We start from the raw sequence: 16,599 nt of genomic DNA on the forward strand, positions 1-16,599 counted from the left end.
AAGCAAATCCTTAGCAGGTCTACTCAGAAGAAAGTCCTGTGTGAGTCAGGGGCTTATTCCCAACAAAGCGCCTTTAGGATTGTAACCTAAATCAATTCAACATTAGTGTGACAGATTATCAGCTAGTATACAAGTACAATACCAACAACTGATGTTAATTTACTCCAAACAGTGATCTGTCTTAGTGTTTCAGGATATTTATTTGGAAACAAACCCCTTAAGCCATTGGAGTATATATGTCATGTAAATTAGTTTAGGATTGCATTGATCTATTAGTCCTCCTCTTCTACAGCAGTCTTATGTATGACTACTGTCCAAAAGTTACTTGGCATGGGGAGGCGGGGTAGGGGGACAGCAGTAGCTTCCAGTGCAGCATGAGGGGTTCCAAATACTGGGTATACTTATGGTGAAGGGCTTTGGGTGCTGTTTGGATCCCAGATGGGCAGCCCTATCCAAATCAGGAGGCAGCACTGCTTCCAATAGGGCTTTCTTTCAGTGCAAGAAGCTCAGAAAAGCCCTGAAATTCCTCCACCTCCGGAAAGTTCCATAGGTGGCGTAAGTCCGAGGGCCAGTGCATTACTCAGCCAGCCCTAAACTCTGGAAGGGAATAAACTATTGTCAGCTCTGACCCTGGGAATGCCCTACCCCCTCCGCCCCCCCATGCTGGTGGTTAAGTAGGATGCCAGTGCAGCCCTGCCACAGCCCAGACTTCTGGATTTTGTAGCGGTGGGGCTGTAGGATGTGTGGCCACCAGTGCATCTGCCCCCTCTGCGGTATAAGTGCTATGGGGAGGGCAAATGCTCCAGCATGAGGTTGTGCCGTTTCAGCCCCTCACCTTTGATTGGGACTGCTAATCCAGTGACATGTCCACTTCAGATTTCCCTCCAGATGTCCCATCTTTCTGCAGAACTGCATACTTAACAATATCAGCATGAAAATTGTTACCGGAGTGTAGCTTGGCATAAATGCTGTTTTATAATCTTTTTAAGGATGCTTTAGGAAAATCCTTTGAAAACATTCTTTTTCTGATAAATGTTTTGCAATGTGAAATAAAATTTATATAGTGAGAATAGTTAGATCCTTCACATAGGCCATAGAAAATGATCCTATAAATTTTTTTTTTACTCGGGGAGGTATGACAATTTATTTAAGTGTTCCAGGAGGAAAAATATGATGGCTTAGTTAAATAAAATTGGCCATTTGGTAGTATAAATTAGGATAGTGGTAAAATGTGGAAATGGTTCGAAGGCATCTTGTATAAATTATCACCTTGGCTGGACTCCTCCAGGAGGTGGGCTTTTATCTCTGTTTTAACTAGAAATGAAAAGCCTCCATTACCACAGAGAGAGAAAAAGAAGGCCGTTTTTAAAATCCACTTTTAGTGAAGGCCTTAATTCTTTCTTGAAACATTTCTGAGATCTTTCGGCAGCCTTCTAATTAAAGAAGCAGTATGAGGAGAATATGTATGTTGATTCAAACTATTTTGATAAAATATAATCCCAGTTTTTATTATCTCCCCAAAATGAATTCTCTAAGTTGACTATGCGCTGTACGAAGAAGAGTTTTCTTTCATCTGTCTTAAATAAGCAGCCAATCCATTTCTGTGACTGGCCCTGAGTTCTGGTACTGTGAAAGAAGGAGAAAGATTGGTCTCAAGTCCCTTTCTACACCATTTTTTTTTTGCATTTTTAGGTTTTTATTGAGGTTTTTTACAAATACAAATAATCAATATATTATAGTAATCTTTACATTCAAATCCCCCAAGTGAAAGAAAGGAAAAAGAGCGAAGATGGTGCAATATTGAAGAAAAAGAAGAGAAATAAGTGAGAAATAGTAAGTGGAAGAGAAGAAGATAGAGAACAGGAGAGAGAGAAAGAGAAATAAAGAAGAGAGTAAAGGAGAGAGAAGAAAAGAGGTTTACAGTTCCAATCTGTATTTACATTTCTTCAAACAATAAAAGATAATCATTCAGCAAATTTCTATTCGTCTTCTTTGGCTTCTTTGGCTTCCATCTGTACATACATTAACATTGTCATGTACAATTACGTATCCACCTATTTGTTTTGGACAGCATATTTTTGTTCTAAATAATTATTCCATTGATCCCACTGATTTTTTAGATTATAGGTTTTTTCTAGTGTTTCGTTCCCTTGAAGTTGAGCAATCTTTATAAGCTCTAACATTTTCAAATGCCAATCAAACAAGGTTGGAATATTTGAATTTTTCCAGTTCTTCGCAAGTACCAGTCTGGCTGCTGTTGCCAGATATTGGAATATCACATTTTTTTCTTTATCAGTTATTTTACTACACATTCCCAATAGATACAACTCAGGTTTACATTTTAGTGATATTCTAAGCATTTTTTCAACTTGTTTATGGATTTGAGTCCAAAACATTTTTATTCTTGGGCAAGCCCACCACTGGTGAAAAAATGTACCATTTGAAGAACCGCATTTCCAACATACCGTTGGTTTCTTTGTAATTTTTGATATTTGGGTTGGCGTAAGATACCATCTAAATCTAATTTTAAACACATTTTCTTTAATATAGCCACTGTTTGTAAATTTCAACCCTAGCTTCCATGCGTTTTCCCAGTCATCAAACATTATTGGATGGCCCAGGTCTTTTGCCCAATTGACCATATAGTCTTTGACAGGTTCATCTTCCTGTTCTATCTGTAAACAAATCTTATACATTCTCTTGATTAGATAATCCTCTTTCTTTATCAATTCTTGTTCTAATATATCTTGTTCCCCTTGATTCCAAGGGGACTTGATTTCTTTAGTGATATATTATGAATTTGATGATATAGCCACCAGCTAACTTTCCATCCTTCTTCATGAAGGTTTACAATTGATTTAAGCTTCCATTTTGTATTCCCCTCATGGGGATTTCTTTCTAGTAAGTTGGCATATTTAAGCCATCCTTTTTCTAAATTATTTCTGTTTAATAGGGCTTCATGTGGGGAAAGCCACATTGGAGTATTTCTATATAATAACTTTCTGTTTTTTTGCCAAATCCTAAAAATGGCAAACCTGAAAGGATGATGTAGAAATTGTTTATTAATCTTTTCTTTGCCATACCACAAGTAGGCATGAATACCAAATCTTAGGTCGGCTTCTTCTAGGGTAAGTAAATTATTATTTTTCAATATAAGCCATTCTTTTAACCATGTTAAACTAGTAGCTTCATAATATATCTTTATGTTAGGGGCAGCCATTCCTCCTCTGTCTACAGAGTCACTAAGAGTTTTGTAGCGAACCCTTGGCTTTTTTCCTCCCCACAAAAATTTTAATAAGTCTTTTTGCCATATTTTAAATGGTTTGTTAGTTTTGATAATGGGCAGATGCTGGAAAAGAAACAATAATTTTGGGATGACATTCATCTTTAAAGCTGTTATTTTACCTATAATAGACAGTTGGAGTTTCGTCCATCTAGTAAAATCTTGCTTGATCTTTTTCCATAGCACTTCATAGTTATTTTCATAAAGATTTAAATTGGTTGGAGTTAGGTAAACTCCCAGATATTTGACTTTCTGGGAGATTTTTCCCCCCCATTGAGCTTCAAATTTATCTCTTTCTTGCTTTTTCATATTTTTCACCAAGATCTGAGTTTTTTCTTTATTGACTTCTAAACCAGAAATTTTACTATAAAGATCTAGGTGTTCTTTTATGTATTTTAGACTTTGTAGTGGATCTTCTAAAATTATAACAAGGTCATCTGCAAATGCTCGAATTTTATAGTTCTCTTTTTTAATCCTGACTCCTTGGATTTGCTTATCCCCTCTAATTTTGTCGATAAGCAATTCGAAAACCAGAATAAATAATAAGGGAGATAGGGGGCATCCTTGACGGGTGCCACAATGTATTTGGCATTCTCGGGTTCTTTCTCCATTAATTATTATCCTTGCAAATTGGTCTGTATAGATTCTTTCTATCCATTTAGTAAATTTATGGCCAAATTGCTTCTTCTGTAATACCTCTATAATTAAATCCCAATTTAGACTATCGAAGGCTTTTTGCATGTCCAGAAAAAGAAGGGCCAGCTGTTTCTCCGGATGGTTTGCGAAATAGTCTATAATATTAATAATTATTCTTGTGTTGTCTTTCATGTGCCGTTTTGGCAAAAAACCTGCTTGATCGTGAGGTATAATTTCGACCATGACTTTTTTGATTCTATCAGCCAAAATTTTAGCAAAAATTTTATAATCGACGTTAATCAATGAAATAGGTCTATAATTTGCAATGTCAGTTTTATCTTTACCTTCTTTTGGTATAAGAGAAACGTTACCATGTTTCCATGAATCGGGTATACCTTGTTCTGGTATATCATTAAACAATTTCTCTAGAAATTCAATTAATTCTTCGTTAAATTTCTTATAGAATAGACTTGTTAAGCCGTCAGGCCCAGGAGTTTTATTCAATTTTAAGTTTCGAATTGCCCCAAAAATTTCTTCCTTTGTAATATTTTCATTCAAAAGATCCTGGAATTTAGTTTGTATAGGTTCTATTCTAAACCGTTGAGCTAATTTGTGTATATCGTCTTTTCCACTCAGATAGACTTTTTTCTGATACAGTTTAGAATAGAATTTATGGAATTCCTCCTTAATTTGCTCATTGTCAGTAATAAGTTGTTCGTTTACTTTAATTTTAGGTATCGTTTTTTCTGCCTTTTTTTCTTTCAGTTTCCATGCAAACCATCTGTTTGGTTTATCAGCCTGTAGGAAAGTTTGTCTCTTAGATTTATATTCTTGTCTATAGGTATCTTTTGTGAGCTGTATTTGCAGTTGTTGTTTTAGAATTGCAATAGCTTGTTCTATTTTATTCCTATCTCCACCTTTAATCATTTGTTGTTCTTTGTCTTTTATTTGTGTTTCTATGTTTAATATAGCCATATTCATTTCTTTTTTCTTCCTAATTTTATGACTGGTTAGGATTCCCCTAACAAATGCTTTAAACGCATCCCAGATTAATTTTTTGGGAAATCTATCTTCAGTATTAATCGTAAAGAACTCTTTAATTTTTTCTTTGCAATCGTCTAAGATATCTTCATCTAGTAATAGTCTATTATCCAAAAACCATCTAAGCTCACAATTTGCTTCTTTCCGATTAATTTTTAGAAGCATAGGCTTATGATCAGTCATGGTACAACCCAAAATTTCCGCCTCCTTAACCCACTTGATAAGCGATTGAGATGTTAACATCATATCTATCTGAGTACCTGTATGAAATTGAGAAGAAAAAAAGGTAAAATCTTTTTCTTTGGGATGTTTGAAGCGCCAAATATCTACCAAATTAAACATTTCTAAACCTTCAAAAAAAATTTTGGGTAACTTTCCTTGATCCATCGAGGATGCTGGTTTCCCTCCATAATATTTGTCTAAATCAACATTGACAACTCCATTCATATCACCTATAAATAAGAGACCTTCGCATTCAGTCCAAAATTCCATAACCAAATCAAACAATTTTCCGTAAAATTCATTTTTGTTTGAGTTAGTAGCGTAAACACCAACTAACAAAAATTTCCAACCCATTTATAATAACAGTTATCAAAAGAAATCGACCTTCTGGGTCTTTACCAACTAGGTAAGGTTCAAAAATATCTTTAACATAAATCACCACTCCAGCTTTCTTGCCTTTCTCTCTGGCTGCTACAAATTCTTTTCCAAGTTTCAAATTTTTAAGTAAGCCAGTATCTTTGGCCAAGACGTGAGTCTCTTGCAAACAAACTATATGAGCTTCTTTCTTATATAAGTAATTAAAAATATTTTTCCTTTTAACTGGATTGTTACATCCATTAACATTCCATGTAATAATATTCATTATTTATTAATCAGAAGTTAGTTTTGAAAACCAAAAAGTTGTGTACAAAAACAAAAAAAGTTAAAACCAACCAAAAAGGTTAGTTAGTTCAGATATTAAGTACCGCTTATTTCAGTTCTTTCTTAAACTTTTTCAAGAACTCCAGTGCCTCAGGTTTGTTCGATATGAATTTCCTGCTTCCCTTGAACTGAAAAGATAAACCATCTGGAAATTCCCATTTATAGTAGATGTTCTTCTTCTGAAGAGTAGCTGTTAAGTCTATATATTCTCTTCTGGAATTTAATATTTTAGCAGGTATTTCCTTAAGAATAATAATTTCTATCCCTGCCACTTTAAGTCTCCCATCATAATGTTTGTGGAGAATTTCATTTCTAAAAGATTTCTTTAGGAAGGAAACAATGATGTCTCTTGGGAGATTTCTCTCCCTCGCTACTTTAGAGTTGATCCTGTAGATCTCATCGATTTCTTGTTCCACTTCTTTGTTTTTCCCAGAAATTCTGCTAATGCATTCACCATTCTAGTTGTTAAATCTTCATTTTCCTGTTCTGGAAGCTTCCTGAATCTCAAAAACTTTTCTTTGTGTTTCATCTCCAGCCAGAGGTTGTCATCCAAAGAAGAGTCTCTGTCTGTTTCCAATTTTTCAATTCTATTTTCGACACCTTCTAGTCTCTGGTCCATATGTTTCATTTCATCAATCATCTGGTTCAGACCACGTTCTAAAGTTCCTATTTTTTTAACTTCAGTTTTTATTCCAATTAGGTCTTCTTCTATCTTTTTAACTTTATCCTTGGTTTCTATAATTGTGTCAGTGATTCGATCCAGTTTGGCCAGAACCTCGCTGATAGCAAGCTTATCAGGGGTGCTTGTTTGGGCTGAGGGCTGAGTTCTCTGGTTCTGTTTTCTCGGTGTCATCTTTGGTTTCTTATGCCCTCCCGCATAGAAGTAAATTTAAGGCACTTAAAGGCACAGGGGTATGGCACAAATCTCTGACTAACGAGTCTATTATAAAGCAGTTCAACTTTTGAGCTTTATTCAGCTCTGTAAAAGTCAATAAGTATGCACAGATTCCGAACTTAAACAAAATCAGTTGGCTAGACTCTTCTTATTCGGCGGTGCGTTTGGCAGAGTTACGCCTATTGGCTTTAGACACACTCGGGAGATGTTGCTAGGGAGAAGGTTTTTGAGGCAACGCCCCTGCACCCCGTGGCGCTTGTGAGTGACGAACAGGGCTCCCGCACCCCCGGAATTCGCCCTCCGTTCGCCAAAGTGCTCACCGCTCTTCGACACCCCACCTTGGTGTCTCACTTCGCGGGGCTGCTGGTTTCTAGGCGCTCGGGCTGCGGCGTTCCGGAGCCCCGGGAACTCGCCGCCTCCGTCGTCCGCGCCGCGCTGGGTGTGCCCGTCGTCTCTGCAGACTTCTACCTGCACGAAACCCTTCACAGAGCTCTTTATACCTGAGCTCTGAAATAAATTGCAGCCTTTACCAACTGTAAAAGGCTGTTAAATGTGCCTCTCACGCTCCGACCGTTCTCGGAGCTCCTCTCTCCACTGGAAATCGCACCGGAAGCCCCTTTCTACACCATTCAGGATTTTATAAGCTTTTTCAGTTAACATTTTTCTAAACTAAAATGCCCCAAATGTTTTAGCCCTTTCTCATGGAGAAAAGGCACCATGCCTCTGATGGTTTTGATTTCCCTTTCCCGTACTTCCTCCAGTTCTAAGCCACAGATATAGTAGTGTATTTGTACATGGGCTTAACTTTTTAGCTTTCAAAACTCTTGGAGATGCATGTGTAGGGCAAGGCAGAGTGGGTATCTCTTTTCTGAAAGTGTGGTTACTATGCCCACCAATTTTAAATGAGAGACATGTCCCAGTCGTTTCTATTAACTTGTATACAGTGGTTCCTTGGTTATCGTTGACTTTGGTTTTCGTCGGTTTCGGTCGACTTTTTCTGGGCAAAATTTGTCTCGGTTTTCGTCGATTGCCTCAGTTTTCATCCTCAAACACAGAAAAAAATTGCCCAGAAAAAGTCCATGAAAACCAAAACCGACGAAAAGTCCACGAAAACCAAAAACAGCTGGGGTTTGAGGAAGCCCAGCAGGGAGGCAGAGGGAGCTCCTTATTGGGGCAGTGACATCAGGGGGTGTCACTGCCCAAATAAGGAGTTCCCTTTGCCTCCCGGCTGGGCTTCCTCAAACCCCAGCCAGCAGAGAGGCAGAGGGAGCTCCTTATTTGGGCAGTTTTCGTTGATTCCTTTCGGATGAATTATTGACGAAAACTGAGGTACCACTGTATTTAACTTCGTGAAATGCCAGACAAATGTATAGTGTCCACTATTCTGGCAATTTGAACAAGCATTCACATGGAAAAACAATGTTAGGGAGGTATTTAATCTATTTTTAGTCTTTAAAAGTATTTTATTTAGCAGCAGCCACAAGAAGAAAAACCAGCACCTGGTTTTGGGCTTTTGTGTGCCACAAGTCCATAAAACTGGAGAGTGGTTACTATTGGGTTTAAAATATTGTAAAATATTGTATATGAAAAAATTAGTAACATTATAGTTACAAAGTGAGCCTGACTCTATAAGGTAGGATTCTTGTGTATGTGTGTGTGTTTTTATGTGGAAGTGTGAGAGAAAGAGAAAAGAGGTACAGCATTGCGTAACATCAGAAGCGCATTACAGATTATTCTCACAAAATGTTCTTCTGTTGCCTAGGATGGGATTGGAAGCATTAGTGGAGTCTTATGCATTCTGGAGACCCTCGTTGAGGACACTTACATTTGAAGATATACCCGGGATTGCTAAACAAGGTATCAGTGTCATTTAGGGACTTGGTGAGCACAAGGTTGGTTGCTGTGCATGCAGTATGCATCCTCCTCAAGACAATGGGAAAACGTCCGTCTATTGAATAGGTGGAATAGGTGGAAATTGGGCGTCTTAGTTGATAGTTCCATGGGAATGTCAACTCAATGTATGGCAGCTGTGAAAAAGGCAAACTCTATGCTGGGGATAATTAGGAAAGGAATTGATAATAAAACTGCAAAGATTGTCATGCCCTTATATAAAGCCGTGGTGCGACCGCACTTGGAGTACTGTGTTCAGTTCTGGTCGCCACATCTCAAAAAGGATATTGAAGAGATAGAAAAAGTGCAGAGAAGGGCAACAAGGATGATTGAGGGACTGGAGCACCTTCCTTATGAGGAAAGGCTGCAGCGTTTGGGACTCTTTAGTTTGGAGAGGAGACGTCTGAGGGGGGATATGATTGAAGTCTATAAAATTATGCATGGGGTCGAAAATGTTGACAGAGAGAAATTTTTCTCTCTTTCTCACAATACTAGAACCAGGGGACATTCACTGAAAATGCTGGGGGGAAGAATTAGAACTAATAAAAGGAAACACTTCTTCACACAACGTGTGATTGGTGTTTGGAATATGCTGCCACAGGAGGTGGTGATGGCCACTAACCTGGATATCTTTAAAAAGGGCTTGGACAGATTTATGGAGGAGAAGTCGATTTATGGCTACCAATCTTGATCCTCCGTGATCTCAGATTGCAAATGCCTTAACAGACCAGGTGCTCGGGAGCAACAACCGCAGAAGGCCATTGCTTTCACATCCTGCATGTGAGCTCCCAAAGGCACCTGGTGGGCCACTGCGAGTAGCAGAGAGCTGGACTAGATAGATTCTGGTCTGATCCAGCTGGCTTGTTCTTATGTTCTTATGTTCTTAAATTGAACCCCGAGTTTATAATCAAATCAGACTAATTGCATATATTGATTTTGTCTCTTAATCACAAGATGGCAAATGACATTCATCAAGTACTCATATGAAAAATAAGTAATGATTATTAAATGTAATAATCATAACGACCATTTTCCCGTGTCACCAATATATTTAAATACATGTAACACTCTTACAAATCCTTTTCAACACTTTTTGAACACACACAAAAAGAACGTATAGGCCGGGGCTACGTAATTGCCATATTTGGTCATTGCAAAATATGACCATTGATGTATTACAGCATATCAGGCTAGCACAATATATATCTTTTCCATCAATAAAATTTGTTTAACTGCCAGGAGGTCACGAAACTGCTCTTCTGTTAATGTCTCACATTCCAGGCTTTGGTGTTCCATGTTAAGATGTTAGCATCCCGGTTGTGAAGTCCTGCACTGTGGTCTGTTTTTATACAGTTTATTAAAAAGAAGAAGAAGAAGAAGGCTTTGGCCAAAGAACTTTTCAGTTGAAACATAAACAGGGAACTGAAAGAATGTTCAAAGAAGGCAATAGAGAATAGTTATACATAAAGGACAAATTACAGTTTAGTAAACTGAAATCAGTTTAAGATGTACAGATGTAAAAGAAGAGTTGGTTTTTATACCCCGTTTTTCTGTACTACAAGGAGTCTCAAAGCCGCTTACAACTCCTTCCCTATCCCACAACAGATACCCTGTGAGGTAGGTGGAGCTGAGAGAGTTCTAAGAGACTGGCACCCTGCAGGCTTCATGTGGAGGAGTAGAGAAACAGCCAGTCCACCAGATTAGAGTCTCCAGCTCATGTGGAGGAGAGGGGCACCAAACCTGGTTCTCTAGATTGAATTCCACCCCATTCTTCACTTCCATACCACGCGTGTGACAATGGCTAGAAATCTGAGTTTAAATCTCCATGTGGTTATAAAGTGACTTACTTTTTCCCCCTTCACTTATCTCCCTGGGGATAAAAATGGAAAAGTTGGAGCTATCCTGAACAGGTTTACTGAGAAGTAAACTCCAGCTGTTTAGTGGAACTTATTCCCAGGTAAGCTGCTTTAAGATTGCAGCCTATGTCTTGACCTTCATGGAGTAAAGATGGTATAGAAATGTAAATCCAAGGCTTTGATTCTCATTTTATTCTAAATGCTGCTTTTCTGTAACTGCAGAGTCAGATTGATTGTGAGAAAATAACAAATCTCAAATTTGTCAGAACAGAGTGATCTTACACAGATTGGTTTTAATATTTTTATATCAGTTATTTTTCATGTCTGTTTGAAATGAAAACAAAGCAGCCCTGAAATAGTTGCTGCGATTAGTTGTATTTATTGTTGTTGTTATTAATGCTAATCTAATGTTAATTGCTTATTGCTATGATTTCAGGCTGAGCAGTATTACTTGAATCTGTAGTTCACTTCCAATTTTGGTTGTCTTGCTTAGGTTGCTTGGTGCTAACTGGGAAATGTTACTAAACCTGAATTACTGAATAACTCAGCTCTTTTATTGTAAGGCTTTGGATCCAAGCTTACAACTCAGATTTTGCAGAGTTCTCTTTATTAAATTGCAGTGGAGTTCTGGTCTTGAACATTTAATAGAAGAATGGAGCTTTCTTTGCAAAGAGATTTACTTTGACCTATCAAATTTGGCTTTTGGAAAATTACGTGGTTTGCCAAAAATATTGTTTAGGAAACTTTGATGAAGTGAAACTGACTAGAACAAAATAGGAGGCAGATCAGTTTTAACATTGGATATCTACCATGAAAAGTGAGAGATCTGTCTGGTCTGCTTCAGTGCACTCATTCTTGACTCCAGAGGTAGGATCCAGCCAAAGTTAAGCATTTTGGATTTCAGTGGGTGTGTTAAGCATGCATTTAAATATCTCTCCTTGAAATCAATGTGACTTTAAAGTGCTTAACTTCACTTGGACAGGTCTCAGGCATTTTTATCTACAACTGTCACTCCAAGATCAAGCTCAGTTAAGTAATTTGTAGAGTAATTTTTAAAATAAACGTCCTCTACCACTGTAAAAAAAAAAATTCTCTCCAGTCTCCACCCTAGCCAAACATCCAGATTTTTATTTTCCATGCTAAGTTATTTAAGTTGCGTCAAATAACAAAAGCTTTGAAAACCAAGCAAAACATACCATTTCTTGTATTTGTTTCTTTTTAAAATAGTCATATCTCCAAAATACCCAGTTTTATTTGTTCCAGAATTTCCAGAGAAATTCTGTACTGGAGTAAAAGCACTTGTTAGCAAAAGCTTCAGGTTGGTGACATTTGACAAATTAAGGGGAAATACGTGTGCCAAGAAATATTTTTGGTGGAAAGTTATCTTTGGATCTGACACCCACATGATAGAGGTACTGAAGTATGTTCAAGCCCCTTAAGATCACATTGACTGTTTTTTCTTCCATATTAATTGCTGGGGTTAATGGGTGTATAAAATTAATGCCCCTTCTAAATAGTGAAAGGAACAGTCAATTTCATTATCAGAGCTCATGCTAATGAGCTGTCTCTCAGCCACTTCAAGAAGTCAAGTATCTCTTTCAAGGACAAAGTCTCTTTCCCCACACCTTTTATGAGGGCACAGAAGTTGCAGAAATTGTTATTGGTGTTAGCATGAGTGTGGCATTAAACAGAGAACTCAGGCAAAGTTTTTGATATCACAGACAGTGTAGTGTCGTTTTTAGACTGTTGGACTCACACAGGAGCAGCAGTGGCGTAGTGGTTAAGAGCAGGTGCATTCTAATCTGGAGGAACCGGGTTTGATTCTCCGCTCTGCCGCCTGAGCTGTGGAGGCTTATCTGGGGAATTCAGATTAGCCTGTGCTCTCCCACACAGGCCAGCTGGGTGACCTTGGGTTAGTCACAGCTTTTCTGAGCTCTCTCAGCCCCACCTACCTCACAGGGTGTTTGTTGTGAGGGGGGAAGGGCAAGGAGATTGTAAGCCCCTTTGAGTCTCCTACAGGAAAGGGGGGATATAAATCCAAACTCTCCCTCTTCCTACATTCCTGCTGAGTGACCATGGGCTAGTCACAGTTGATTCAGAACTCTCTCAGCCCCACCTACCTCACAAGGTGTCTGTTATGGGAAGAGGAAGGAAAAAGAATTTATAAGTCCCCTTGAGTCTCCTTACCGGAGAGAAAGACAGGGTATAAATCAAACTCTTCTTCTACTTTTCTTCACTGTCTTCTTGACTGGGGGGTTTCCTATAGAACATGTGTTCATCCTGTGGACTTTTAATTTTTTTTTAGTAGTTAGTAATGGACCACTTGTTGGAAAACCACTGTGATTCCGTTACACGACATGGTCTGATCCAGATTCTGTAGTTAATAAGAACGTCATGTTAAGATCATGGGTTTTAGACAGTTTATGTATGCTTACGTAGCTGATAAAGGAAAAACACACAGAATGAGAGAGGCCTGATAGTTGTCATTGTATGAATTGTGCATCCACAACTGCAGCTGATTTCGTCATATTTATCTATTTTGCCAGTTTCAAAGATGTTTAATCCCTAAGAGAACCTATACGGGACTTGTATTTGTAGACCCTTCAAGGAATGTACTTTTTAGATAGTGAAACTGAAGGGGGGGGCCGGGGGGGGGGAAGGTTCCCCTCTACTGGAAGCCATTTGGGAGCTGTGCTGTCATTGGATAGGTTTACACTTGAATCAGAGGTTTCTGTCTCTCATTAGCAATGCTGGTCATTGGAGTGCCTTGGGTTAATCACTATCTCAGCCTAATGAACATCAGGACTTATCTGAATTCAAGGGTGTAATCCCATTTAGGTCTCTCTGAGGGCATGATACAAATGTGAAAAAGAAATTAAAGTTTTTTCTCCTTTGACTCTATTCTGATACTGTCTTCCAGGAAATACTGGCTCTTCCTCCTTGCTCCAGGGAACTGGTAATGGAGTACCAACCACTCATCCACATCTCCTACCTGGGTCTCCTTGCTCCTCTCCGGCATTCCATCTTGGTCCCAACACTAGCCAGCTCTGCAGCCTTACTCCAGCTGACTACACAGCTTGTGCCCGTTCAGGGCTGGCTCTGAACAGATATAGCACTTCCTTGGCTGAAACCTACAACCGGCTTACCAATCAAACGGCTGAGCCCTTTGCCACCCCAAGAACTCCCTCTTATGTGGGTGTGTCAAGTAGTTCAACTGTGAACATGTCTGTGACTGGCAGCGACAGTGATGCCTTTAGCTGTCCACAGACAGGCTTGTCGATGCAGATTTCAGGGATGTCTCCACAGCTTCAGTATATTATGCCTTCTCCATCGGGCAACGCCTTTGCCACAAATCAAACCCATCAGAGCTCCTACAACACTTTCAGACTGCACAGTCCTTGTGCTCTCTATGGATACAACTTCTCCACGTCCCCTAAACTGGCTGCTAGTCCTGAGAAAATTGTTTCTTCCCAAGGAAGTTTCTTTGGTTCGTCACCAAGTGGAACCATGACCGATCGGCAGATGTTGCCCCCCGTGGAAGGAGTACACTTACTTAGCAGTGGGGGACAGCAGAATTTCTTTGACTCTAGGACCCTTGGGAGCTTAACACTGTCATCATCTCAAGTATCTGCACATATGGTTTGATAAAGCCTTTTTAAAATATAAGCATAATGCATTGATTTTTACAATGTATTCCTTTTTGGATTATGCAAAGGTGATGTACCTGATAAGGCATTTATATAAAAAAGCATTGCAGAAAGTTTTTGAATCCCTTGCATATGGGCAGATATTTGGATATGCTGAAGGGTTCTAAGTTCAGCTGAGTTTGCTTGCAGAACAGCCCAATTTAGTTTCCTGGTAGCATACTCTTCATTTTAGAAAACACATTTGGCCATATGCAACAAATTAAGCAACAGTTCTTCCAGCATTCTCTCCTCTGAATATTTTAAAGAACAAAACAACACTCGGGTCTGATTTAGATGAAACACACAAATACGTTTATCTACCATTTTATAACAATTATCCTTTAAATTTTCCTACCACATTGAGTTGATGCTGAAAGGCACGTGTTATTTCTCTGTTGTAAGAGAGATAATAACACATGCACATTGATTAGGCTAAGTCCAGAAGTCTGTGTGAGAGAGAGAGAGAGAGAGAGAGAGAGAGAGACATATATATGTATATATATATTAAAATAAAGGGACAGGGTAATGTTCTTTCTAAAGCTATGGAGTGTCTTGGATTTTCAGTGTGAAGCCTTTGCTGTTAGAAAGTAGAGCCACACATACTGGCCTTGCATCATTTACATGGGATTGCAAATGGCGGTGGTGACACTCTAAATGCAGCAGTTAAAAGGGCAGTTTGGTTGGATTTTCTGTACAGAGGATTTTGAGGGAGAGTAAATCAATGTGAAAAGAGTATAATGGTTTTCTATAGATTATCTGCTTTCTGATATTTTTAAAATTAAATATATATATTTTTGAGAGGAAAAGACAAGGTGGGATTGCTAAATATTTCCATAAACTAGGCAAGATTTTTTGGGGGGAGCTGGTGGCTTTTGTAAACAGAAGGCAAAGAGTAGTATTCATTCCCATCTTGTCATTACACAACAATAATAAAGTGTACGTTTTATCCAGTGATAATGTGTACTTTTAGGTAGATGATTGTGATCTTATTGCCATTTTGTTTAGAGTCTTACCAAGAACAGAAGTTGACTTGGGAACACTTGCAGCTTCTTCCTTCCATGTCCAGCTTTCTTAAAACATGATCCCAAATTTTGAGGGTGTCTTGGCAGTTGATGCAGGAGATGCAAGGAGCTGCAGAGGGAAAGGAGAACACATAGATGCTTTTGTGCAAATGCAGAAACACCAGCCTAAAACACACACATATTAAGCCTCTGTGGATAGCTGTGTGTGTTAGATTTGAGTCCAGTAGCATAGAGACAAAGAGAGCCAGTGTGGTATGGTGGTTAAGAGCAGCAGACTCTATAATCTGGGAAACCAAATTTCATTCCTCGCTCCTTCACATGAGCGGCAAACTCCAATCTGGTTTGTGTCCCCACTCCTACACATGAAGCCTATTTGGGTAACTTTGGGTTAGCCAAAATTCTCTTACAATTCCCCCAGCTCCACTTACCTCACAAGGTTGTGGAAAAGGGAAACTGATTATAAGCTGCTTTGAGACTCCTTAAAGGTAGAGAAAAGCAGGGTGTAAAAAACAACTTGTCAATACACTCTCCCGCTAGGCAATGCACTTTACCGCTCCAAAAATACTAGAAATCCCTTGATTGGAATTAGTGAGGGTACATTGAATTTGTCATTCACATACTTAATTTTGACTATATGTCAAAATGGAAAATACCACTGGTATAGGCAAAATAACTGTACAGCAGTGTCTTAGAGTTTCAGTAACAACATACAGAAAAGGCCTTCTAACTTCAGTAACAAGATTTAGAAAATCGAGCAACAAAAGCATCCTTACAGTAATTGCAGCATGAGGTGGTTTTACTATTATGAAAACAAATACAGCTACATTTTTGTTTTACTGCTGGCAAGTGAAAAGTTCAGCTTTCTGTTAGTTACCAGTGATTAAGCCCCATTGAAAACCATATTTAAGAAAAACTTCCTTTTAGTGAAAGCAGAGACTGAGAATATTCTTCTACTGTAGTGTCTCCAGACATTTCTAAATTGACCCTGCAAAACTGCAGGTGAGACAGCAGCTTCTTATTGGAGTAGACATTAGTTATTTAATAGATTCCAGTAAGTTGTATTAATGATGCTGATTTTTAGAATATGTCTTTGCTAGCTGCAGTCTAACCTTTACTTTTTGGGGAGCAAAATGTAAACAGACCCCAATGCAGCATACTGGTTTTGACCTGCAACCCCATGTAAAAGCAGAAGGTATTGTCTTAGACAGTATTGAATCTTCTACAGCATAGGTGTCAAACTCGCGGCTCTCCAGATGTTATGGACTACATTTCCCATCATCCCCTGCCAGCATCATACTGGCAGAGGATGATGGGAACTGTAGTCCATAACATCTGGAGGACCACGAGTTTGACACCTGTGTTCTGC

The 16,599-nt window shown here is 38.7% G+C and overlaps 1 protein-coding gene across 2 annotated transcripts in view; it reads left to right on the forward strand.

Moving 5' to 3' along the window:
* Positions 1-14,716, forward strand: part of TBX18 (T-box transcription factor 18) — a 40,426-nt gene extending 25,710 nt beyond the window's left edge. The window contains exons 7-8 of one of the 2 annotated variants that reach the window (XM_048495047.1): positions 8,542-8,636; positions 13,446-14,716. In XM_048495047.1, the coding sequence (XP_048351004.1) occupies positions 8,542-8,636; positions 13,446-14,170 (820 nt within the window). In that variant the 3' untranslated portion in view covers positions 14,171-14,716. Of the gene's footprint in view, positions 1-8,541; positions 8,661-13,445 lie in introns of both variants that reach the window. The other variant, XM_048495056.1, reaches the window with a different exon arrangement.
* Positions 14,717-16,599: the final 1,883 nt, after the last annotated feature.

This window comes from Sphaerodactylus townsendi, linkage group LG01, assembly GCF_021028975.2.
Source record: "Sphaerodactylus townsendi isolate TG3544 linkage group LG01, MPM_Stown_v2.3, whole genome shotgun sequence".
Classification (NCBI taxonomy): Eukaryota; Metazoa; Chordata; class Lepidosauria; order Squamata; family Sphaerodactylidae; genus Sphaerodactylus; species Sphaerodactylus townsendi.